The sequence below is a fragment of the Martes martes genome (assembly GCF_963455335.1).
Source record: "Martes martes genome assembly, chromosome: 10".
NCBI classification, from domain to species: domain Eukaryota; kingdom Metazoa; phylum Chordata; class Mammalia; order Carnivora; family Mustelidae; genus Martes; species Martes martes.
In genome coordinates, this window is record NC_137898.1 from 43,339,787 (window position 1) to 43,365,916 (window position 26,130).

Sequence of the window (26,130 nt, forward strand, 5' to 3'; positions counted from 1 at the left end):
GTATGATTGAAGTAGATTGAATAAAGGTAGATGAGTTAGATGCAGCAAAACTTTTTCTGTGTAGGGAACAGGATACTTTTATGTTGTGATTCAATCATTAACAGACTGTTTACTTCCTAGATCAGATCCTCAGTATGATCATACAGTTGGATCCTCCCAATCTTTGTCTTTCCCCAGACTCTTGCATGTTAGGTAAGTTTCTCCTTTTGAACTTTCAAAAAATGAACACTTTTTCTGTTTGCTGCTTGTTCACAGGTGGTTAGCTTTTTTTTTTTTTTAAGATTTTATTTATTTGAGAGATCAAGAGAGAGTGAGTGAGAGAGAGCACCAACCAGGAGGAGAGACAGAGGGAGAAGCAGACTCCTTACTGAGCAGGGAGCTGTTGCATGGCTCCATCCCAGGACCCCAGGATCGTGACCTGAGCCAAAGGCAGACAGTTAACTGACTGAGCCGTCCAGGCACCCTGGCAGTTAGCTTTCTTTTTTCTTTCTTTCTTTTCTTTTTTTTTTTTTTAAAGATTTTCTGTATTTATTTGATAAACAGAGATCACAAGTAGGCAGAGAGGCAGGCAGAAAGAGAGAGAGAAGGAAGCAGGCTCCCCGCTGAGCAGAGAGCCCAATGCGGGATCAATTCCAGGACCCTGAGATCATGACCTGAGCCAAAGGCAGAGGCTTAATCCACTGAGCCACCCAGGTGCCCCAGCCGTTAGCTTTTTAAAAGGTTTTTGTATTTAATTGTTTTTGGAAATTTTAGGAAATGCCTGTGTTACATGAAGTGTTCTAAGAGGAATAAAAAGATCATGGAAATATGTTGCTTTTTGCGAATTGATCTCAACCAGTTGGACAGTCTGTAATTGTCAGGGAACTTCTGATAATTAGAGCTAAGAACTGTCGATACTCTTTCTTTCATAATCTCTCCTTCCTGCTGGGAGGTTAAAATGAAAGCAAGTCTCAGACTGAAGTCAGCCACACATAGATGTGTTTCTTAGCAGGTAGGCACAAACCTAATTATAGAACTTTTTCTTCTAAGCTTGGTAAACTTTTAGCTCTGTGTCCTTTAGGTGCTCTGACAAGTAAGTACCTTGCATGAAAGATCTGCTTGAGGCACGTTCAGCCATATTCTAACTTTTTTTTTAAGAGTTTATTTATCTGTTTGGGGGGTAGAGCACAGAGGGAGAGTGCAAGGGAGAAACAGAGTCCCTGCTGAGCAGGGAGCCTGATGTGAGCCTCGATCCCAGGACCCTGAGATCATGACCCGAGCTGAAGGCAGATGCTTAACTGATTGAGCCACTTGTGTGCCCCACATTCAGCCATATTCTAACATTGGGGTTCAGCTAGCCTTCCAGTTGGATTAGGTGCAAAAGTCCACTAAGTGGCAGCACAGAGTGCCACTAAAGGCTGGGTTTGCTGAGTCTTACACCTTGTTCTGCCAGTGTTATGATTTCCACCCAGTCTGTGAGTCTTGAACTCATTTCATCGATGGGTATTATTTCTAATATCCCTTAAGTTAATGCATAATATCTCTAATGCAGATTCAGAGAATGTTATTTAGAGGTTGTTGTAGAATAGTCTGATTGGGTTCTTCCATCAAAGGCTAACTAACTGCTCTTAGAATGTGATAAAAAAAAATACTCTTGAAATGTTAACTAATTGCCCCTGGTGTATGTATATGTCACACTGCCTACACGGGTATATTTAAAATTAAATTGTAAACAGTTTAACATATTCCTAATTCACCCTGAAAATTACTGAGTAGAGATGACTGTTTGCTCATGATTGGATAAATCATATTAAAAACTTTTCCTGGGGCGCCTGGGTGGCTCGGTTGGGCGTCTGCCTTCTGCTTGGGTCATGATCCTAGGGTCCTGGGATCGAGCCGAACATAGGGCTCCCTGCCTTAGCAGGGATCTTACTTCTCCCTGTCCCTCTGCCTGCCACTCTGCCTACTTGTGCTCTCTCTCTATCAGATAAATAAATAAAATCTTTTAAAAAGACCCAAAAGGGAGGAGTCAAGATGGCGGAGAAGTAGCAGGCTGAGACGACATCGGGTAGCAGGAGATCAGCTAGATAGCTTATCTAACCATTGTGAACACCTACAAATCCAACGGGAAATCGAAGAGAAGAAGAGCAACAATCCCAGAAACAGAAAATCGATCACTTTCTGAAAGGTAGGACCTGCGGAGAAGTGAATCCAAAGCGACGGGAAGATAGACCCCGGGGGGAGGGGCCGGCACCCGGCAAGCGGCGGAGCGACGGAGCACAAAATCGGGACTTTTAAAAGTCGGCTCCACTGGGAGACATCGCTCCAGAGGCTAAACTGGGGGGAAACCCAGGCGGGGTCAGCATAACCCCAGGACCCGCGGGGTCACAGAAGGACTGGGGGTGTCTGAGTGCCGCAGAGCTCGCAGGTATTAGAGCGGGGAAGCCGGCTATAGCGACAAAGCCGAGGAGTGAGCTCTAAGCCCGGGGTTACCTTGTGCCGGTCGCAGGCTGGGTGGGCTCGGAGCGCGGCCGGAGGCCACGGAGACAAAAGCGACCCGGCGCTTTTCTCCAGCTCCAACAATTGACTGCTTTCCTCGAGGCGCGACCGCAAGCCAGGGAGGCGGGGCTATTGGGCGCTTTGCTCTGAGAGCGCACTGAGGAGCGGAACCCCAAGCTCTCGGCTCCTCTGGGCCGAGAGATTGGGAGGCCGCCATCTTCATTCCCGTCCTCCGGAACTCTACGGAAAGCGCTCAGGGAACAAAAGCTCCCGAAAGCGAACCCGAGCGGATTACTTAGCCCGGCCCCTGGCAAGGGCGGTGCAATTCCGCCTGCGGCAAAGACACTTGAGAATCACTACAACAGGCCCCTCCCCCAGAAGATCAACAAGAAACCATCCAAAACCAACTTCAGTCACCAAGAACAGCGGAATTCCACAGCAGGAGAAAGCAAATCCTACCTGGACAAAATGACAAGGCGGAAAAACTCACCTCAAAAAAAAGAACAAGAGGCCGTACCGAAGGCTGGAGACCTAATCAATACAGACATAGGTAGCATGACAGATCTAGAGTTCAGAATGACAATTCTCAAGGTCCTAGCCGGGCTCGAAAAAGGCATAGAAGATATTAGAGAAACCCTCTCCGGAGAGATAAAAGCCCTTTCTGGAGAAATAAAAGAACTAAAATCTAACCAAGTTGAAATCAAAAAAGCTATTCATGAGGTGCAATCAAAAATGGAAGCTCTCACTGCCAGGATAAATGAAGCAGAAGAAAGAATTAGTGACATAGAAGACCAAATGACAGAGAATAAAGAAGCTGAGCAAAAGAGAGACAAACAACTACTGGAACACGAGGAGAGGATTCGAGAGATAAGTGACACCATAAGACGACACAACATTAGAATAATTGGGATTCCAGAAGAAGAAGAAAGAGAGAGGGGAGCAGAAGGTATATTGGAGACAATTATTGGAGAGAATTTCCCTAATATGGCAAAGGGAACAAACATCAAAATCCAGGAGATGCTAAGAACGCCCCTCAAAATCAATAAAAATAGGTCCACACCTCGTCACCTGATAGTAAAATTTACAAGTCTTAGCGACAAAGAGAAAATCCTGAAAGCAGCCCGGGAAAAGAAGTCTGTAACATACAAGGGTAAAAACATTAGATTGGCAGCGGACCTATCCACAGAGACCTGGCAGGCCAGAAAGAACTGGCATGATATATTCAGAGCACTAAACGAGAAAAACATGCAGCCAAGAATACTATATCCGGCTAGGCTATCATTGAAAATAGAAGGAGAGATAAAGAGCTTCCAGGACAAACAAAAGCTGAAAGAATTTGCAAACACCAAACCAGCTCTACAGGAAATATTGAAAGGGGTCCTCTAAGCAAAGAGAGACCCTAAAAGTAGTAGATCAGAAAGAAACAGAAACAATATACAGTAACAATCATCTTACAGGCAATACAATGGCACTAAATTCATATCTCTCAATAGTTACCCTGAATGTTAATGGGCTAAATGCCCCAATCAAAAGACACAGGGTATCAGAATGGATAAAAAAACAAAACCCATCCATATGCTGCCTCCAAGAAACTCATTTTAGACCCGAAGACACCTCCAGATTTAAAGTGAGGGGGTGGAAAACAATGTACCATGCTAATGGACATCAGAAGAAAGCTGGGGTGGCAATCCTTATATCAGATCAATTAGATTTTAAGCCAAAGACTATAATAAGAGATGAGGAAGGACACTATATCATACTCAAAGGGTCTGTCCAACAAGAAGATCTAACAATCTTAAATATCTATGCCCCTAACATGGGAGCAGCCAACTATATAAACCAATTAATAACAAAATCAAAGAAATACATCGACAGTAATACAATAATAGCAGGGGACTTTAACACTCCCCTCACTGAAATGGACAGATCATCTAAGCAAAAGATCAACAAGGAAATAAAGGCCTTAAATGACACACTGGACCAGATGGACATCACAGATATATTCAGAACATTCTATCCCAAAGCAACAGAATATACATTCTTTTCTAGTGCACATGGAACATTCTCCAGAATAGACCACATCCTGGGTCATAAATCAGGTCTCAATCGGTACCAAAAGATCGAGATCATTCCCTGCATATTTTCAGACCACAATGCTCTGAAGCTCGAACTCAATCACAAGAGGAAATTTGGAAAGAACGCAAATACATGGAGACTAAACAGCATCCTTCTAAAAAATGAATGGGTCAACCAGGAAATTAAAGAAGAATTGAAAAAATTCATGGAAACAAATGATAATGAAAACACAACAGTTCAAAATCTGTGGGACACAACAAAGGCAGTCCTGAGAGGAAAATATATAGCAGTGCAAGCCTTTCTCAAGAAACAAGAAAGGTCTCAAATACACAACCTAACCCTACACCTAAAGGAGCTGGAGAGAGAACAACAAAGAAAGCCTAAACCCAGCAGGAGAAGAGAAATCATAAAGATCAGAGCAGAAATCAATGAAATAGAAACTAAAAAAACAATAGAACAAATCAACAAAACTAGGAGCTGGTTCTTTGAAAGAATTAATAAGATTGATAAGCCCCTGGCCAGACTTATCAAAAAGAAAAGAGAAAGGACGCAAATAAATAAAATCATGAATGAAAGAGGAGAGATCACAACCAACACCAAAGAAATACAAACAATTATAAGAACATACTACGAGCAACTCTATGGCAACAAATTTGACAACCTGGAAGAAATGGATACATTTCTAGAGATGTATAAACTACCACAACTGAACCAGGAAGAAATAGATAACCTGAACAGACCCATAACCAGTAAGGAGATTGAAACAGTCATCAAAAATCTCCAAACAAACAAAAGTCCAGGACCAGACGGCTTCCCAGGGGAATTCTACCAAACATTTAAAGAAGAATTAATTCCTATTCTCCTGAAACTGTTCCAAAAAATAGAAATGGAAGGAAAACTTCCAAACTCATTCTATGAGGCCAGCATCACCTTGATCCCAAAACCAGACAAGGATCCCACCAAAAAAGAGAATTACAGACCAATATCCTTGATGAACACAGATGCGAAAATTCTCACCAAAATACTGGCCAATAGGATCCAACAGTACATTAAAAGGATTATTCACCACGACCAAGTGGGATTTATTCCAGGGCTGCAAGGTTGGTTCAACATCCGCAAATCCATCAATGTGATACAATACATTAATAAAAGAAAGAGTAAGAACCATATGATACTCTCAATAGATGCTGAAAAAGCGTTTGACAAAGTGCAGCATCCCTTCCTGATTAAAACTCTTCAAAGTGTAGGGATAGAAGGCACATACCTCAACATTATCAAAGCCATCTATGAAAAACCCACCGCAAATATCATTCTCAATGGAGAAAAACTGAAAGCTTTTCCGCTAAGGTCAGGAACACGGCAGGGATGTCCGTTATCACCACTGCTGTTCAATATAGTACTAGAAGTCCTAGCCTCAGCAATCAGACAACAAAAAGAAATTAAAGGCATCCAAATCGGCAAAGAAGAAGTCAAACTATCACTCTTTGCAGATGATATGATACTATATGTGGAAAACCCAAAAGGCTCCACTCCAAAACTGCTAGAACTTATACAGGAATTCAGTAAAGTGTCAGGATATAAAGTCAATGCACAGAAATCAGTCGCATTTCTTTACACTAACAACAAGACAGAAGAAAGAGAAATTGAGGAGTCAGTCCCATTTACAATCGTACCCAAAACCATAAGATACCTAGGAATAAATCTAACCAAAGAGGCAAAGAATCTATACTCAGAAAACTATAAAGTACTCATGAAAGAAATTGAGGAAGACACAAAGAAATGGAAAAATATTCCATGCTCATGGATTGGAAGAACAAATATTGTGAAAATGTCTATTTTACCTAAAGCAATCTACACATTTAATGCAATCCCTATCAAAATCCCATCCATTTTTTTTAAAGAAATAGAACAAATAATCCTAAAATTTATATGGAACCAGAAAAGACCTCGAATAGCCAAAGGAATATTGAAAAAGAAAGCCAAAGTCGGTGGTATCACAATTCCAGACTTCAAGCTCTATTACAAAGCTGTCATCATCAAGACAGTATGGTACTGGCACAAAAACAGACATATAGACCAATGGAACAGAATAGAGAGCCCAGAAATAGACCCTCAACTCTATGGTCAACTAATCTTCGACAAAGCAGGAAAGAATATCCAATGGAAAAAAGACAGCCTCTTCAACAAATGGTGCTGGGAAAATTGGACAGCCACATGCAGAAAAATGAAATTGGACTATTTCCTTACACCACACACGAAAATAGACTCAAAGTGGATGAAGGACCTCAATGTGCGAAAGGAATCTATCAAAATCCTTGAGGACAATGCAGGCAGCAACCTCTTTGACCTCCACCGCAGCAACTTCTTCCTAGGAACATCGCCAAAGGCAACAGAAGCAAGGGCAAAAATGAACTATTGGGATTTCATCAAGATCAAAAGCTTTTGCACAGCAAAGGAAACAGTTAACAAAACCAAAAGACAACTGACAGAATGGGAGAAGATATTTGCAAACGACATATCAGATAAAGGGCTCGTATCCAAAATCTATAAAGAGCTTATCAAACTCAATACCCAAAGAACAAATAATCCAGTCAAGAAATGGGCAGAGGACATGAACAGACATTTCTGCAAGGAAGACATCCAGATGGCCAACAGACACATGAAAAAATGCTCCACATCACTCGGCATCAGGGAAATACAAATCAAAACCACAATGAGATACCACCTCACACCAGTCAGAATGGCTAAAATTAACAAGTCAAGAAATGACAGATGCTGGCGAGGATGCGGAGAGAGGGGAACCCTCCTACACTGTTGGTGGGAATGCAAGCTGGTGCAACCACTCTGGAAAACAGTGTGGAGGTTCCTCAAAAAACTGAAAATAGAGCTACCCTATGACCCAGCAATTGCACTCCTGGGTATATATCCTAAAGATACAAACGTGGTGCTCCGAAGGGGCACGTGCACCCGAATGTTTATAGCAGCAATGTCCACAATAGCCAAACTGTGGAAAGCGCCTAGATGTCCATCAACAGATGAATGGATAAAGAAGATGTGGTATATATACACAATGGAATACTATGCAGCCATCAAAAGACATGAAATCTTGCCATTTGCGACGACGTGGATGGAACTAGAGGGTATCATGCTTAGCGAAATAAGTCAATCGGAGAAAGACAACTATCATATGATCTCTTTGATATGAGGAAGTGGAGATGCAAGGTGGGGGGGTTTGGGGGGAGGTAGGAAAAGAGAAAATGAAAAGATGGGATTGGGAGGGAGACAAACCATAAAAGACTCAATCTCAAGAAACAGACTGAGGGTTGCGGGGGGGAAGGGGGATGGGAGAGGGTGGTGGGGAAATGGACATTGGGGAGTGTATGTGCTATGATGAGTGCTGTGAAATGTGTAAACCAGACGATTCACAGACCTGTACCCCTGGGGATAAAAATACATTATATGTTTATTAAAAAAAAAAAAAAAAAAAAATTTAACAATGCATTTGTTTAGTAATTTTAATTTATGTAACAGTAAGGTTCTATTTAATGTAAAGGTCTTCCTATTGTTTCAGGGTTTCATTTAAATTAAATAAAATTTAAGATTCCATTCCTCAGGGAAAAAAAAAAAAAATAAAAAAATAAAAAGACCCAAAAAATCCTTCTTCCTTTATGGCACTTATTATGACTTATGATTACATATTCATACAATATTTATGCTTGTTTTACTCTTACTAAGTGCTATGTGTCTGTTTTGTTCATTGTATTATTCTCAGTGCTTGGCCTAGCCTCTGCACATGACAGACGGGCTGACTGTGGTGTGATTGGTGAGGAAGCCCTTTACCCAAGAGTATCTTTTCTAATGGCAAGGCCACAGTCGCTCAGTCCTTCTGGCAGAGTTGTTCTTTGAGTTAAGCTATTTAAAGCTCCTGTTATAGTCTCTGCTGTAGCATACAAAACCCTTGATGATCTGGCTCTGCCTACTGCTCAGTTTAAGTAGTAATTAATGCCGGTTTGAAGCCTCTGCTGACTCCTCCAGCAGGATGAGATTAGATACTTATTCCCAGGCATTATTGTCACACTTTGTTGATTCCTCTGTCACCACCCATTTCACTTTACCACGAATATCAATCTCAGCACCAAATTGTCAACTCCTTTGCTCTGGGCTTGGTCTTAGGCACACAGAAGGCTTTCAAATAACAGCTCAGTTAAAGAATTCAGTGAAGATTTTTTTTTTTTTAAACATGAGTAGAAAGGCTTTTTGTTTCTGTTTCTTTTTTTTCCCCTCGCTATACACTTGTGTCCAATGGTAACCTTTACTATTACACCCACAAATCCCAAAAGAAGCAAATTTATATGTTTTGTTTTCTTTGGGTAAACAGTATTACTTTCCCTTCCTTGGCCTTGCAGTGCTCTTAGGCTGTGTCCTAGTCTGTTTATTATCAATGAAAGGACAAGGGGATAAGTGACGTGTAAATTGTAAAGTATCAGCTCTTACCTAAGATCCCCTCCTAAGGAAGCTGAGTATCAAAGTTTAGTGTCAAAATCATTTTGTTTCTCTACTCAGGGATCCTTTGTCTTCTTATTTTTTTTCTTCTTTGGCTCCTGAAGGTAACCTTCTGGTTTTTCTTCCTTTAGGTTAGCATTCTGACCATTTCTTCTGTCTTCGTGTCAAATATTATTTGCTCATAGGGACAGTGTGACCTGGTCTTATATTGACAAAATGTTTAATATTTGTGTGAGGACCCAGTTCCTGTTAAATATCACTCCTGGTGTTTCATAGCCACATAGGTACCGTTTTTAGTACTCGGGAGTATAAATTTAAGAAAGGTCCCTGTTCTTTTTTTTTCCTAATTTATTTATTTATTAGTACTCATGTGCAAGCACAAGTTTGGAGGAGGGGCAGAGAATCTCAAGCAGGACCCTCCCCCAACTCCCCCACCCCCTGCTGAGCATGGCACGTGACACAGGGCTCGAATCCGTGACCTGAGTTCATGACCAGAGCCAAAATCAAGAGTCGGACGCTTAACCAACTGAGCCACCCAGGCGCCTCAGTGTTCCTATTCTTAAGATTATAATTTGTTGGCGATGTGGTATTTCAACACAAAGTGAGGGTTGCAGCAGTACAGTACATGACTAAGTGCCGTATGGACACGGGTGACAGGAAATAGGGTGAGCGCAGGAGGAAGAGCGGTTGGTGTGGGCTCTTGGAGGATCCCAGAGGGGAGTAGCACTTCTGTGATCCTTGGGAGGCGGCTAGAGCGAGCATTATTAAGCTGGGATGCCCTGACTGAGGGGGAGAAGCAGAGATGACCCATTGGTATCTGAGAAACAGTAGCAGCCTTGAGAAAGAGTATACAAGTAAATACAAGCAAAGGGGTATGCAAAGAGATGAGCAGAGATGGAGAGTACCAGAGGACTGGAAAAGCTGGCCCAGGAAAGGGAAGTGTCCCAGAGTCTGGGGAGGTGAGATTCAGGAAGGAAGGAACAATCTGCAGGGTTGGCCCCTGCTTGAGCATCAAGAAGAAAGGAAATAAGGAAGGGTCATTTGGTTTGGCACTTAGGAAATCTATGACTTTATGAAAAATGCAGTTATGTGAAGTAGTCCGGATTCTGGGTAATAGTTGGTGGGTGGGTCAGTGAGGGTAAATGAGGAAAGAAGTAGGATTCTGTGAGGCATAGAGAAAAAAGTCCAGCTTGAGACACCTGGGTGGCTCAGTGGGTTAAAGCCTCTACCTTCATCTCAGGTCATGATCTCGGGGTCCTGGGATCGAGCCCCGCATCGGGCTCTTTGTTCAGCACCTGCTCCCCACCACCCCCTTCTCTGCCTGCCTCTCTGCCTACTTGTGATCTCTGTCTGTCAAATAAAATAAAAAATCTAAAAAAAAAAAAGTCCAGCTCTTGTAGCCAGGGAAAAGCACATCTGTCTTGGTGAGTGTCCACAAACTAAGATAATATAGACAGAGCCTTTGATAAAGCTCCTGGCAGATGGTTGATGAGGAATTTTTAACCTTTTATTGCCTGCACACAACTAAGGGCATCAAAATATTACCATCCCCATATGTGGCTCACTAGAGCAGTGATCTGTGCTGGTGTGTTGTCTGTTTTAAATGTGCCCTTTTCATACCAGTGGTGGAAATTTAGATGCTTTAACAAACATTAGGTAAATACCAACCTTTTCTTTTTTTAGAAGATTTTTATTGTATGTATCTAAATTTTTCCCAGTTTGGTGCCATATTATGCTATTTTTTAAAGGACTCTTGTTGGGTGTTATGACTTGACTAACTGGATCACTGTTGTGTTTTCTTTCCTTTCTTTCTTTCTTTTTTTTTTTAATGTTTTATTTATTTATTTGACAGAGAGATTGACAGCCAGAGAGGGAACACAAGGAGGGGAAGTGGGAGAGGGAGAAGCAGGCTTCCCGCAGAGCAGGGAGCCCGATGTGGGGCTCGATCCCAGGACCCTGGGATCAGGACGTGAGCCAAAGGCAGACAACTAATGACTGAGCCACCCAGGCGCCCCTATTGTGTCGTCTTTGTACAATCTTCTTTAATAGCTGATGTGAGGATCTGAATTCAGGGAATTAGATCATAAATTTCTGTATCCAAGCAAACTAGAATTCTCTTAACGTCTTCCCTTTTCTTTTGTAGTGAGCACTGTGTGCTGACTTGGACAGAAAGAGGAATTTATGTTTTCCTTCCTCAGAATGTTCAGGTTCTTCTCTGGAGTGAAGTCAAAGGTAATTACATCTTTCTTCCTTATGTAATTTATTTTATTTTATTTTTAAAGATTTTATTTACCTATTTGAGAGAGAGAGAGAAAGACTATGAGTAGGGTGAGGGGCAGGGGGAGAAGGCTCTCCACTGAGCAGGAAGCCAGACTGAAACACCCAGGTGTCCCTTTCCTTATGTAAATTTTAATCTCTTGCTTGTGAAAGATTCAGTGATCATAAGAGAATTCTCTTGGAGTGTGAAAAGTAGATAAATAGACTGAGGTGGTGTTTCTCTTAAAGATTAATGTCGGGGGGAGGGGCGCCTTGGTGGCTCAGTGGGTTAAAGCCTCTGCCTTCAGCTCAGGTCATGATCCCAGGGTCCTGGGATCGAGCCCTGCATCGGACTCTGCTCAGCAGGGAGCCTGCTTTCCCCCCTCTCTCTCTGCCTGCCTCTCTGCCTACTTGTGATCTCTGTCTGTCAAATAAATAAATAAAAATCTTTAAAAAATTAAAAAAAAAAAAAGATTAATGTCAGGGGTGCCTGGAAGGCTCAGTCAGTTAAGCATCTGCCTTAGGCTCAGGTCATGATCCCAGAGTCCCAAGATCAAGCCCCATGTTAGGCTCCCTACACAGTGGGGAGTCTGCTTTTCCCTCTACCCCTCACCCTGCTCTTGCTCTCTCTTGCTTGCTTGCTCTCTCTCAAATAAATAAAAATCTTAAAAAAATAAAGATTAATGTCATAGATGTTTTCCACTGTAATATATTTCCCAAGCATATACTTGGGAATTTGTGTTCAGTTATTCAGTTTTTCATAGATAATTTTATTTTTTATTTTTTAATTTTTTTAAGTAGGCTCCATGGACAGAGCCCAATGTGGGGCTTGAACTCAGAACCCTGCTGAGATCAAGACCCGGGCTGAAGACTCAGCTGCTTAAGCGACTGAGCCTCCCCCAGGCACCCCTTCATGGATAATTTTAAATATAATTTTCACTTATTCTTAAATATTAGTAACCACTGCTAAAGATTGGGTGGGTTAATTTTTTCCTTCTAATTACCCTGAATCTTTATCTGCATTAGAAGTCTTGCTTTTGCTTCCATTTTGTGTCTTAATAGTTTGGGGTTCAGAATCCTTGTGGAGGGGGGCACCTGGGTGGCTCAGTCAGTTAAGTGTCTGCCTTCTGCTCAGGTCCTGATCCCAGGGTTCTGGGATCGAGCTCCACGTTGGGCTTCCCTCGCCCTCTGCTTGAGGCTCCCCCTGCTTGTGCTCTCTCGCTGTCAAATAAATAAATAAAATGTTTTAAAAAAAATGTTATTCTCACAAGGAATTCTTCTTTGTTATTCCTTGTGGGAATAACATTTTTTTTTTTTTTTAGTTTAAACCAAAAATGGAAGGAATCTTGCATCATTAGCATTGCTACTCAGTATATTTTTCTGGGTCTTTTTCTACATTGCAGAAATATAAGAAAGAGGAACCCTTACTTCCTGATCCGATTAATACTGATTTCTTTTGGTTTAAGTTGCTAAGGTTGTCCCTCAAAAACAAGATTGTTTTTTAAAAATTGACATACACACTGTGTGAGTTTAAGGTGTATACAGAGTTTTGATTTGATACAGTTACATAGTTAACCCTTGAACAATGTGGGACTTAGGGGCACAGACCCAGATCCTGTGCAGTCGAAAACCTGCATGTAACTTTTGCCTCCCCCAAAACTTAACTACTAATAACCTGCTGTTGACCCAAATCCTTGCTGGTAACATCAACAGTTGAGTAACATTCTTTGTATGTTATATGTATTATTTGCTATATTCTTACAAGAAAGAAAGCTAGAGAAGAGAACATTATTAAGAAAATGATAAGAGTAAAAACATTTACTATACTGTATTAATTGAAAAAAATTTGTATATCCATGGACCCATGCAGTTCAAACCCATGTTGTTCAAGGATCAACTTTATATTGCAATATGATTACTGTCTTTTGTGATGAGAACGTTTAGGATCTAGTCTCTTAGCAATTTTGCAATATATGGTACAGTATTGTGAACTGTAGTCACAATGCTGTACATTCGATCTCTAGAACTTGTCAGCTAATTGCAAGTTTGTACCCCTTGACCAATATCCCCCACCCCTCCAGTCCCTGGTTTTCATCATTCTTCTCTGCTTCTATCTGTTTGGCTTTTTCAGATTGCACCTATAAGTGAGATCAAAAACTAGTTTTTTAACTCCTTTCATGATGTTCTGCCAAGATAGGTGTTTTCTCATGAATGTCGATTTACATACTGTGTTAAAATCTGTTTGTTGACATCATATTGTAACTCAGAAATGTTGTCATCTGGTCTCTGATGTCGAGTGCTCTCTTAAAGCCCCAATTTCTTTTCACAGAAAGTAGCATTTTATTTTACTTATTTTGTTTTACCATTAGTATTTTTTTCAATTTATTTTATTTTATTTCTTTTTAGTGTTCCAGCATTCATTGTTTATGTACCACACCCAGTGCTCCATGCAATACATGCCCTCCATAATACCCTCCACCAGGCTCACCCAACCCCTACCCTCCTCCCCTCCAAAACCCTCAGTTTGTTTCTCAGAGTCCACAGTCTCTCATGGTTTGTCTCCCCCTCTGATTTCCCCCAATTCACTTTTACCTTCCTTCTCCTAACGTCCTCCATGTTATTCCTTATGCTCCAGAACTAAGTGAAACCATACCATTACTATTTTTAATTCCAGTATAGTTAACAAACAGTTTAATGTTAGTTTCAGCTGTACAATATAGTGGTTCAACAGTTCTGTACATCACCCTGTGCTCACCATGACAAGTGCCCTTCTCAATCCCCACCACCCATTTCTCCCATCCCCCCGCCACCCTCCCCTTTGGTGACCATCCGTTTGTTCTCTGTAGTAAAGAGTCTGTTTCTTTGCTCATTTGTTTTGTTTAGAAAGTAGCATCTTTCACATAGAATTTTAGAGAAGAGAGATGTGTTTTTGTTTTTTGTTTTTAATCTTTCTAGAAGTGTCTAAAGTATTTCTTCATTGAATTGCAAGTGTAATAGCAGCGAAATTCAGGCAAGCCAAACTCAATGTAAAAAATGAATTTATTAGAATAATTTCCATCCTTACCAACATGGAGAAAGAGTACGTGGTTAACCTTCTGTGTGTTCACCTCTGTGGGTTTTGTAGATATTCAGGATGTAGCTGTCTGCAAGAATGAGCTCTTCTGTCTGCACCTCAACGGGAAAGTCTCACATCTTTCTCTGTTGTCTGTGGAACGCTGTGTGGAACGCCTGCTGAGGAGAGGCCTGTGGAACCTGGCTGCTCGCACTTGCTGTCTTTTCCAAAATTCTATTATTGCCAGCAGAGTGAGTCAGAGTGCTTACCTGTTCACCTGGGTTGTTGGAACCGCACTAGTTTGCAGGAGTGGGCTGCAGAGTTGCCTGTCTTTATTAGCCCTGTCAGTATGGCCTACAGATGAAGCATCAATAAATCCCTAATGGAAGCTTGCCAGACAAATCTAGGGGTGGGTGGCGGGTAAGAAAAAGGGTATATTTCCCATTGAAGAAAAAAAAATTGCATTTTCTCAGAACCTTCGTCGAATTTCAGGCCTTGTCTTAAGGGAGTTGATTGTGTGTACGGTAACTCTTAATTCTTAATTCCTAAGATAATTCCCATTAAATCTGTTTTGAGCTTATTAAACCTTTTAAAGCACCTTTGAGGTTCCATGGTCTTCTATTTGGTTTCTGCTTACCCTTTCATTAGGGAAGAAAATCTTTGACTGTGGATAAATTGGAGCATTTGAAGTCTCAGCTGGATGTCACAACCTACAGTGATCTAATTTCTCAACTGGAAGAATTGATCTTAAAATTCGAGCCTTTGGATTCAGCTTGCAGCAGTAGAAGAAGCTCCATTTCGTCACATGTAGGTATTTTTACTTTTTAGAAGGCCTGTCTGCACAGTAAGGTTTCTCTTCCTTAGGTTGTATGCACATATCTCTTCAGATCCCAAATCTTCCTTTCCATATAGTAGATTTGGGGTGGGGGCAGTTGCCAAGATGAGGCTTTCTTTCAGCTGTTGGGCAGCCCTCATGAAGCGGCCATTTAGGTGTGTGTGGGAGCCACATTTTGTTTCATCATCATTTATTTATTATATCTGTTTCCAGACATACCTCCTATAGCCTCTAGTACAAGTTCAGTTGCTCCTAGTCTGTGATTTCAGATGCTCTATGGTAATTGGAGTCATAGTGCATTTTAGGGTTGTGTCCCTGCAGCCCTGTTCTCACTGCTGGGATTCACGGAGGCAAGCTAGGGAAACATGGTAGCATGTGAGTGTGAGCCAGCAGCCAGGGACCTAAACCTTGTTCACTAGCTGGTTCTTTTAAACCATATTGTTGGGGTGCCTGGATGGCTCAGTCTTTGGGCATCTGCCTTTGGCTCAGGTCATGATCTCAGGGTCCTGGGTTTGAGCTGCACATCTTCTCTCTGCTCAGTGGGGAGCCTGCTTCCCCCTCCCCCTCTGCCTGCCTCTCTGCCTACTTGTGATCTCTGTCTGTGTCAAATAAATAAAATCTTAAAAAAAAAACCCCATAATTGTTACTGACTTGTTACCTACTCGTGTTGGTTGTTCTCTTTTTAAAAAAACCATTTTTGTGTTAAAAAGGAAAGTTTCACTTTGATTTTTTGGGGGGTTCTTATTTTTAGGAAAGTTTTAGCATCTTGGACTCTGGTATTTATCGTATCATTAGCAGTAGAAGAGGCAGTCAGTCAGATGAAGATTCTTGTTCGCTTCATAGCCAAACACTCTCAGAAGATGAGAGACTCAAAGAATTTGCCTCACATCAAGAAGAGGACCCACCAGATCAGTGTTGGGGCTCACACGGAAATGAAGGTAATGATGATGTGTTTTGTTGGTTGCCGACGGGAAGCAGTTATTTTCTGTGACTTCTGTTTGCCAGGATTAACTTGTGCATCAAGTTTTCTGCGTGGTGTTAATAATTTTTATTATGTTGATAGACTTTTCATGTAGATCTACTTGCCACTGGAAGAATGGGTTTATGTTTAGTTGTGTTTTCCCCCTTCCTGTTTAGGCTAACTTTGATACAGTCCCTAATTTTGATCATGCATCAGAGTCCTGGAGAAGTTAAGAAAGAAGGTCATTAACCAATGGAGTAGAACAGTTTTATCTTGACTAACCAAATTATTTTCCATCAGGAATGAAAAATTACTACCGTTTTGGGGGCCATTGCCTTCACTTTTCGATGTTCGAATATTCCTGTGACTGAACTGTTGAGAAGAGATAATAGAGACTGTAAACCTTCCTTTTTGACTTATGGGGATTCAGGGTTAGTAGGAAAATGAAGGTACCTGCCTAAGTGTTTTATATGTGGACCATCCCATGCATCTTGTAAACTTGTGTTCTGCTCATTTGTATCTGGGTCAGTTGTGATTTTGGTATGGAACCCTTCATTTCCTTTGGTTTATTCATTTCAGAAATTTTTTTAAAGATTAAAAAAATCTGTGTGATTAAATTTTGTTTCTTTGTACCCCCCATTCCATTTATCAGACAGTGTTTCCCATGTTCCCGGGACATCTGAGACAGATAAGAATGAAACTTTTCTCCCCTTCAGCATTCCACTGTCGTTTCGTTCTCCATCTCCTCTTGTGTCTCTTCAGGCTGTCAAGGAAAGGTACGTTAGTCCTGTCATAGAATCCCGTTTCTTGTTTCACTTCAGTTGTTACATTGGGTGCCTTTGTGCTGAGAATGGAAAGACATTTTTAAAATTAATTAATTTATTTTTAAAAAGGTTTTTATTTTTTTGAGAGAGAGAACACACGTGAGTGAGAGAGAGCCTTGGGGGGGTGGTATGGGGTTGGGGGTGCAGGTGGAAGGGCAGAGGGAGATGGAGAAGCAGACTCCCTGCTGAGCAGGGAGCCTGATACCTATGCAAAGACGAAGCACTTGTTCCCGGGACCCTGGGATCTTGAACCAAGCAGAAGGTGGATGGTTAACCGACTGAGCCACCCAGGTGCCCCTGGAAAGACATTTTCAATGAGAAAAAAAAAACAAAGCCTCTAGGTTATTTCTCATAGAAACTCTTACTGGAGGCTATTAGCTTCTCATTTCCATCTTGAGCAATGTAGCTTTCCTCTTTGAGTAGTTGGATGTTTGAGTTTTTTTTTAAATGTGCCCTCCAGCCAAGAGACAGAGCAAAAATTTGAAAAATCTGTTTTTTTCCTTATCCCTGATGGGAATAGTTTCCATATATTGTCTAGTCATTTCTTGATCCTTTCTCAGTTTAGGCTCAGAATTGGAGATTCTTTGGAAGTCTTTCTCACTACTCCATGGGCCTAGAATTGGCACTTGAGTTTGAGAGAAAAGATTTTGTAAAGCTTGTTAACTGCTTATCTGAGTCTCCCTGGATACAGTTTTATGTTTTTTGTTTTTTAATTTTAATTCTAGTATAATTAACATACAGTGTTATATTAGTTTCAGATGTAAAATATAGTGATTCAGTTACCAGCTGCAGTTTTGCTTATCCTTGAAGGATATATTGTGACTAGTTAGCCGCTGAGTCTCGTGGAGAAATTCTGTTATTTCTCTGGCCAGAATGGGGCAGGTGATCGCATGGCCTCCTTTGCCTAAGTTGACAGAAACCGTGTAGACATAGCTGGAGTTAAAGATGTTCCTTTAGCACCAAATCAAAGCAGTTTAGTAAATGAAGTGACTCCTTACTATACTGTAAATTTTACGTGGCCTTATATGAAATTTGTGGTTGATTAGGGAAGTTGCTATAAACATAGTCTTTCTTTTTATTAAGTCCAGATTGCCTTTCTAGGACTAATAGGAACAGACAGAGCACTCAGGTACTGAATTTTTTGTTTTTGGGAGTAGTGAGGTTTTTTCATATTAGTGTTTTGGTATTTGACTTCCAGTGTTTCTAGTTTTGTACGTAAAACTACTGAGAAGATTGGCACCCTTCATACAAGCCCTGATCTGAAAACAAGACCAGAACCCAGAGGTGAGGAGCAGTTATGTGAAGAGGAGATGAGTCCAGTCACCTGCCCAAAGGAAGACGACGCTGAGTAAGCTCTTGCATATATATTTGGGTAAATTCTAGAGGACTCAGCTGTCATTTTGAAGAAAGACTTTGTGCTATTAGACTTTGTGCTATTAGAGAAGGCACACATATGACCCTGTGCTATTAGAGAAGGCACACATATGACCCTGTTCATTGTAGATTGTGTAGCTCATAAAAAATGTGAATACCATAAAGTAAGTGTTAGAAAATGACATGTATCCATAGCAAATCTTTTTTTTTTTTAAGGTTTTATTTATTTCTTTGACATGGTCGGGGGAGTACACAAGCAGGGAGAGCGGCAGGCAGAGGGAGAGGGAGAAGCAGGCTCCCTGTAGAACAAGCAGGCTGATGTGGGGCTCCATCCCAGGACCCTGGGTACATGACCCAAGCTGAAGGCAGGTGCTCAGCTGACTGAGCCACCCAGGCGCCCCCTCCAAAGCACATCTTTTGAGAGAGTTTTAATTTAGCACCTCTTTCATCTTTGCCCTGCATAAACTCCCTCCCTCCTAATCTCTTCAAACTTCTGGGATGTTAGAGTATTAGATTAAGAGGATGACCAACAATCAAGACCCTGTGCTTCTGACTAGCATGTGACCTTGGGTAAGTCACTAGTGCTCTCTGGCCTGTAGTGCATTGAGATCTTGTCATGAACCTTCTTAGGGTGTGTTTGTGGCGGCGTCCTTACGAATGGAGTTGTAGCAGAGCCCTTGCTCTGGCACAGTATAAAGTGTGTCCATCTGGTCTCTGCCTTAACTCATAGTTCAGGGGATCTGAGCATTAGAAGCGTGCAGACTCAGCACTTACCCAGGGATTGAGAGCCCCACAGGTCCAGTGTATATGGACAGTCAGATGAAACAGAAGAGTTTCGCAAATCCGTGTATATATAGGAAAAACAGTACAGGTATAGCTGTGGCCTTGAAAGGAGCCCTCAGTGTGACCTTAGCCCCCCCCCCCCTTTCCAGCCTCATTTCCAGCCACATCCTTCCAAGTGCTGTAAATTCCAGTCCTGTCAGAGCGCTGGGTGGGGACACTTCACTGCCTTTCTTTGAGTTTTTTCTTTCACCTGCACTATCCTCCCTCCCCACCCCCATTATTTTTCTGAACTCACACACTGCCCCCAGGGGAAGGCATCCTTTGATTGCCTCGTCAGAATAATAATTGCTTTCATTGTGCTTTAATAGCACAACGCTTGTGTTGCTATTTGGTGTTTGCTTTATTCTCATGTGTAGTTAGTTGTTTGCATACCTTTCTTTCTCACTAAACCTTACTCATCTTGAAGCCATAGACCATTTTTTAATACTCCTCTGTTTGTGTCCTATAATATTAATATTAAGTACAATACTTGCCACTTAGTAAGCACTTAGAAACATTTGTCTAGGGATGCTCTAATCCCCTCTAATTCTTTTCATACTTTTCTAGGGGCAAAAAAGAAGTAATTAGTCAACCTCCAGAAGAAGACAAGCTCCAAGAGCTCAAAGTAGCAACAGCAGAAGCAATGTGAGTATTTATGAATGAGAGAGTTTTCTAATGAATGGGAATACTTTGAGGTCATCAGTAGTGGTCCTGACACAGTGTGGGGCAGAGGTAGTCTCATTTGCAATTGAAATTCAACAATTAGTATTAAAGTTAACACTCTCTGTATTGTCATCTTGCTGAGATAATTGTTGAAGAGTTGAAAAGTAACATTTATTCCCAAGAAATGTTTCATCCGGTAGGTTTGTTTAGCATGAAATAATGTGTTTTAAAAAAACACATGGAGCATGGGATGCCCGGGTGGCTCAGTTGGGCATCTGCCTTCGGCTCGGGTCATGATCTCAGGGTCCTGGGAACAAGCCTGCATCAGGCTCTCTGCTCAGTGGGGAGCCTGCTTCTCCCTCTCCCTCTGCCTGCCTCTCTGCCTACTTATGATCTCTCTCTCTCTGTGTCAAATAAATAAAATCTTTAAAAAAATATAAAAACACATGGAGCATTAATTTCACATTTGTCTGTCTCGTGTAGGACCAAGCTAGAGGACCCACTGGTTCTGTTTGAACCCACGTCTCTGAGGATGATCTTACAGGAGTGGCTCTCGCAGTTAGAAAAAACGTTTGCCACGAAGGACTTTTCAGTTATTTCAGATACTGGCGACTCATCCATGACGTCAAACCAGGATATGCTTGAAGAGGCAGAAAAGGAAATGTTAGATGAAGACAGTGAAAAAGAAAAGGGAGAGTCTTTAGGCAATGAAGAAACTGTTGATCCAACAGCATGTGAATCTACAAATAGTCTGAGGGAGCCCTTGGATGACCTTTTCCAAGTATGTTCTCCATGCAGCATAGCCAGCTGTCTTCAGAAGGACCTGGCTGAATTGACAACGTTGTGTTTGGAATTGAATGTATTGAATCCTGAGACCAAAAGTGCAAGTGGACATGTGGACCACACTTCGCAGAAGTATTGTCCTGAAAGTCTGGCTTGCCAGTTCATAAAGAAGTACTTTTTTCTCCTGGACTTGAAAAGAGCAAAGGAGAGTATCAAGCTTAGTTACGCTAACAGTCCTTGTGTTTGGGATACTTTTATTGAAGGACTGAAAGGTAATAATCAGAATGCCTTATCAAATAGAAATTAGTACAGAGCACAGTAGCATCTTAGCATTTTTACATTTAAAGAAAAAGACTTAAGTACAAAATCACTTCTATTCTGGCCAACCTCCCTTCTGTTTCCCACTCAATTTAATTTTTTTTTTTAAAGATTTTTGATTTATTTATTTGACAGACAGAGATCACAAGCAGGCAGAGAGAGAGAGGGAAGCAGGCTCCTTGCTGAGCAGAGAGCCTGATGCGGGGCTCAATCCCAGGAGCCTGGGATCATGACCTGAGCCGAAGGCAGAGGCTTTAACCCACTGAGCCACCCAGGCGCCCTTCAATTCAAATTTTAATAGTTCTTCAAACATTGATTTCATTTGCAGTGGTATCATAAGAAATTCACTTTATTTTCTGCACAGTCCTACTCAAAGAATGTACATAGCAGTGTTGAAGAAGTTGAGGTTAATGTAAAACTTTTATAATGTAAAACTTTTATAAATGTATAAATAGAAAAACAGAATCCTTTATGTAACTTAATAATGCAGAAATAATCTGTGCCATTTATTGAGTACTTACTGTGTGTCAGATATAAACATTTCATAGGCATCATCTCATTTCTTCCTTACAAATGTCTTCAGAGTAGATGGTGTTATTCCATTTAACGGGGGAAGAAACGGAGGCAGAGAGAGATTATAATAGTTGAGTAGGCTAAAATGCTGAGTAAATATCTCCTAATAACTCAGATACAATAGAAGTTTATTTCTTGCTCCTGTCACTCCAGGACAGGTTCCAGGTCAGTGGGAAGCTCTCTTCCATGTGGGTAATCCAGGATTCCAAGTTTCTTCCATTTCTTTGAACTCTGTCTTCCTTTGGGCTTGCGATTGCGAATGGATTGCCATGTCCTGGGGAATGCATGTGGAAGGGGCAGACATGCTGTGCCCTCTTAGAGGCCTGATCTTCTAGTGCCTGACATCTCTCGTGTTTTATGTTCCATTGGTGAGAATTCTGTCACATGGTTTCCCTACCCGCGAAGGAGTCTGGGAAACGTAAGTTCTCCAGGTGTCTAGAAAGAAGGGAATGGTAGGGGTGAAGAGCTTGCCTGTCTGCCTCAGGGATTTTGGGACAGGCACCAGTCTCTATTTCAGCACTTGACTGAAAGTGTGTGTCATCCTCCTGTGGAAACCAGCTTTCATACCTTAGAGCACGCATGCTCTTTCCACTGTACGGTCCCATGTTTTGGAATAATTGATTTAGACTGGAAGCATACCTTTCATTCATTACCAAAAGTTAACAATCACAAGTACCTATAGATTTTTATATTGTCTTTATACACTTAAAGACCTTCTTGTTTTCCAGAAACATGATCTGTGGTTTTTGTTCTGCTTCATTCACATTTAAGAGTTAACAGCATACAAAATGATTTCGGTTTCTTTCTCTGAGTTGAGGTAGACTTTTATATTAAATAAGAAAATTTATTTCTCTTCCAGTAGGTTCGAATGTTTCGCATTATTACTTAGCGGAACTTTGCAATATCTGTCTCTTATGTGATCATACTCAACCCTAAAGAGAGTTTCATCAACCTGAGTGGTGGTTAACTTACTACCAGAGCTGGAGAGAGCCGGCGGGTTGGGTGCTTTGAGGTGATGCAGCTGCTTGCTTGACTTTAGGGGGAGACGTTTGGTTTAGCCCCTACCCAGTTACAAAACTTGCCCTCTCGTCTCCAGCTCTAAATGCTGGCTGCCTTCTCTGAATTTGTCCAAGTACTTACTGCCTGACATAGTCATATAGACAATAATGAACCTGGGACAAAAAATGATTTAAAAAAGCCCATGTATCAGAAATGGAAGGTCAGGTTTTTAGAGATGATCCGAACAGGTTCTGCCCTTTTGCTAGTGTAATTAAGGAAAGCAGCTTTTGGAGCTGTTCTTGGGGATTTGTCTTCAGAGCCAGGTGAAAACTACTTCAAAAAACTCATTTTAGAGGCTCCTGGCTGGCTCAGTCAGTGGAACATGAAACTCGAAACTCTTCGAGCCGCACGTTGGGTATAGAGATTACACCCAACTTTAAAATCTTTTTAAAATCTTTTTTAAAAGCCTTCACCTTAGATATGTGTGTGTGTGTGTGTGTGTGTGTGTGTGTGTGTGTGTATTTTTAAACTACAAGTAGTTTTAGCTAGGTCATAACTCATGCTTTTCTTTAAATGACCTGACTATAACGGATAGTTATTAAAAATAGGTGAAATTTTAAGTTAATTTATTTTGTCCAAAAAGTTCGAGTATGGGCACTGGTTCTAGGAAAAATGAGAAATTTGGCCTTGATGGTAGATATATAACATATATATATTAGACACACACACACTACTGATTTAGTATATAACATGTATATACTAATATATGTTATCCTTATTTCAGAGTGATAGTGGCTTATATATTGGTTGTATGTTCTTATTTAAAAATTGCAATGTGCTTTGCCTCCCAATTTGATTTTAAGGTCTTTATTTTTTTTTTAAGATTTTATTTATTTATTTGACAGAGATCACAAGTAGGCAGAGAGGCAGGTGGTGGGGGGCAGGGAAACAAGCTTCTGGCTGAGGAGAGAGCCCGATGCGGGGCTCGATGCCGGGCTCGATCCCAGGACCCTGAGATCATGACCAAGCCGAAGGCGGAGGCTTAACCCATTGAGCCACCCAGGTGCCGCTGATCTTAAGGTCTTTAAAAGTAGGCCTTGTGTCTTACTCTTTTTTGTCAGTCCTTCAGTGCTTAAACATTGTGCCGTGCACCCAGTAGGTCCATGACTAATGGTTGTTGAATGAGTGTGTTTATTGTGTTGAACTGAATACTCAACAGCTATGAGATGAAAGGAAAAGGGTGTGCTTTATCTTTCAGAAATGGCAGGTTCCAATCCTACATATATACAGATGGAAGAAGGAGACCTACCAACAAGAATAAAGTTATTGAATGACTCAGTCCCCTTTGACAGTCCTTTGTTGATTGCTCATGCTGCCCGGTGAGTTGTCGTGTATGTTGTTTATATGAATAAAGCACATGTTTTTTTGTTTGTGTCTTAATCTCTAAAATTTTACTCAGTCGCCTGGTGGGCAGTTTCTTGTTATTTTTATTTCTCATAAGTGCTTAGATGATGTAACTAAGTTACATCATCCCATTGAAGTTGGAGACTAACTTGTTTTGTTTTTAAATGCAGATTGTATGAGAGGTTTGGAGAATCTGCCCTTCGGTCCTTAATCAGATTCTACCCATCTATTTTGCCTTCGGATGTCATGCAACTTTGTCATCATCGTCCTGGTCAGTTTTTGGCCTACTTAGACAGTCTGGTGAAATCAAGGCCTGAAGATCAACGGTGAGAAGGCGAGAACATTTGCAGACTCCCCTTTGCATTGATGGGATATTGTTTCCCTTGTAGAAGCCATTGTAATGTTTTTGCTGCCAACTGCCGCAGAGCTGAGGCCCCTACTATGAAAAAGGGTGATTGTAGTCATTACCCTTCTGTCACAGTCCACAGCACACACCATAAATGTGCACAGACTACGCTTCTCTTCCCTCCCCGCTCAGGGATTCTCAGGTGACCAGTATAAAATTAAAGCCCTGTTTCTGGTCCTCTGCTAGGGCAGATAAGCTTCTTTGTTGTCATTGCTGGTGAGTGGATTTGTTGCCACCTCTTTAGTGATAATATCCCAGCTTTTGTGGGATCTCATCTTTCTGTGGATCTCAGTTCCAGTTCTTTGTCCCTTTTTTAGATAAAGGTCTCATTTCCTATTTCCTCATGGCCCTTGGTTGTTGAAACTAGCAACAGCCCCCCATCACCCCCTTTTTTCCTCTGATTGATTTACATGTGCCATGCTGGCCTTATTTCTCTCTCCTTTTTTTTTGGCTCTTTGACATTTTCCTTATTATCTTGAACTCACCTGTTCATATAAAAGACTGTCAGATTTTTACCCTCATTTCTAGACGTTTTGTAGCAGAGCATTTTCATCTACTGTTTTGATCCCCTAACAACATTTTCTTCACATTCCCACATTTTATGTCTCCTTTCTCAGTGTGAAGATTGGTGATTTTGTCCCCAACTTTCTTTTAGGCCATCCTTCCTTGAGTCCCTTCTACAACCAGAGTCTTTGAGATTGGATTGGCTGCTTTTAGCCATGTCCCACGATGCTCCCCCAAGCACAAGCACGATGGACGATGAAGGAAACCCTAGGTATAGAAGTTCTCTTTCTAAGCTCTGATGTTCTTCTAGAATGGTACGACTATTCACATACAGCATTCTTGGCTTTCTTCAGGAAGAGCTATGGAAGAGACTGACTCAAGTCATGATAGTAATGAGATTGTATTTCTTAGTGGTTCTGAACATTTTTTGAGTTACAGATCTTATAAGAATCTGATGATTCCTCTCAAAAAAAATGCACATCTGTGCACAATTTTGCACATGATTTCAGGTTAAACTGACCACCTGAAGCTCTTTTATGGATCTATATTAAGAGTCCTTGATGATTCAGTCTGTATTAGAGGGAAAAAATTGTGTGTTTTCTTACTGGAAATTTCTAGACATAGCTTGATTTGGGACTAAAAAAAAATAACTATTCATAAAAAAAATGCATTGATACATGTAATGTATTAGAATTTTCCTTGTGGGGAACCTGTGTGGCTCAGAGGGTTAAGTCTCTGCCTTCAGCTCAGGTTACAGTCCCAGGATCCTGGGATCGAGTCCCACATCAGGCTCTGTGCTCAGCGGGAGCCTGCTTCTTTCTCTCCCTCTGCCTACCATTTCCTCTGTTTGTGCTTTCTCTCTCTGTCAAATAAATAAAATCTTAAAAAAAAAAAAAAAAATGTTCCTTGTGTTTTCCTCTAGCAGAAGCTTTGTAAAAGCCCCCTAAGTGCCTATCCTATCTTATATTCTAGACAAAAGGTCTAGAATGACATACAATGGCTGTCTGTGAGTGATGAATTATAGGCTTTTTTCTTTTGCTTTTGAATAATTAAAATGTCTAATTTTTAAAAATAGGTAATTGATTTTACTGGAGAAACAGAATTGGCATAAATTAAAATTACATATTTGAATATTATGATTAGTAATCTCAGTCAACCAGCAGACTATGCCCAAAACAAATCTAACCAAGCAAGCACCAAATGTTTACAGAACCACAGTGAAATTTTAAGTACCACAGTAGACTAGTGATAAGGCCTTTGTCCTATAAAAGGTATTTAATGCCTTCCACGTCATATAAA

The 26,130-nt window shown here is 41.1% G+C and overlaps 1 protein-coding gene across 1 annotated transcript in view; it reads left to right on the top strand.

The window, feature by feature from the left end:
- HPS5 (HPS5 biogenesis of lysosomal organelles complex 2 subunit 2) overlaps positions 1 to 26,130 on the top strand; it is a 53,701-nt gene that overhangs the window by 19,828 nt on the left and 7,743 nt on the right. Inside the window, exons 8-19 of the mRNA XM_080816666.1 lie at positions 121 to 192; positions 11,201 to 11,289; positions 14,438 to 14,616; positions 15,014 to 15,172; positions 15,952 to 16,138; positions 16,814 to 16,937; positions 18,184 to 18,333; positions 19,749 to 19,826; positions 20,328 to 20,899; positions 23,776 to 23,896; positions 24,092 to 24,247; positions 24,983 to 25,102. Of these exons, the coding sequence (XP_080672792.1) occupies positions 121 to 192; positions 11,201 to 11,289; positions 14,438 to 14,616; positions 15,014 to 15,172; positions 15,952 to 16,138; positions 16,814 to 16,937; positions 18,184 to 18,333; positions 19,749 to 19,826; positions 20,328 to 20,899; positions 23,776 to 23,896; positions 24,092 to 24,247; positions 24,983 to 25,102 (2,007 nt within the window). The remainder of the gene's footprint in view (positions 1 to 120; positions 193 to 11,200; positions 11,290 to 14,437; positions 14,617 to 15,013; positions 15,173 to 15,951; positions 16,139 to 16,813; positions 16,938 to 18,183; positions 18,334 to 19,748; positions 19,827 to 20,327; positions 20,900 to 23,775; positions 23,897 to 24,091; positions 24,248 to 24,982; positions 25,103 to 26,130) is intronic.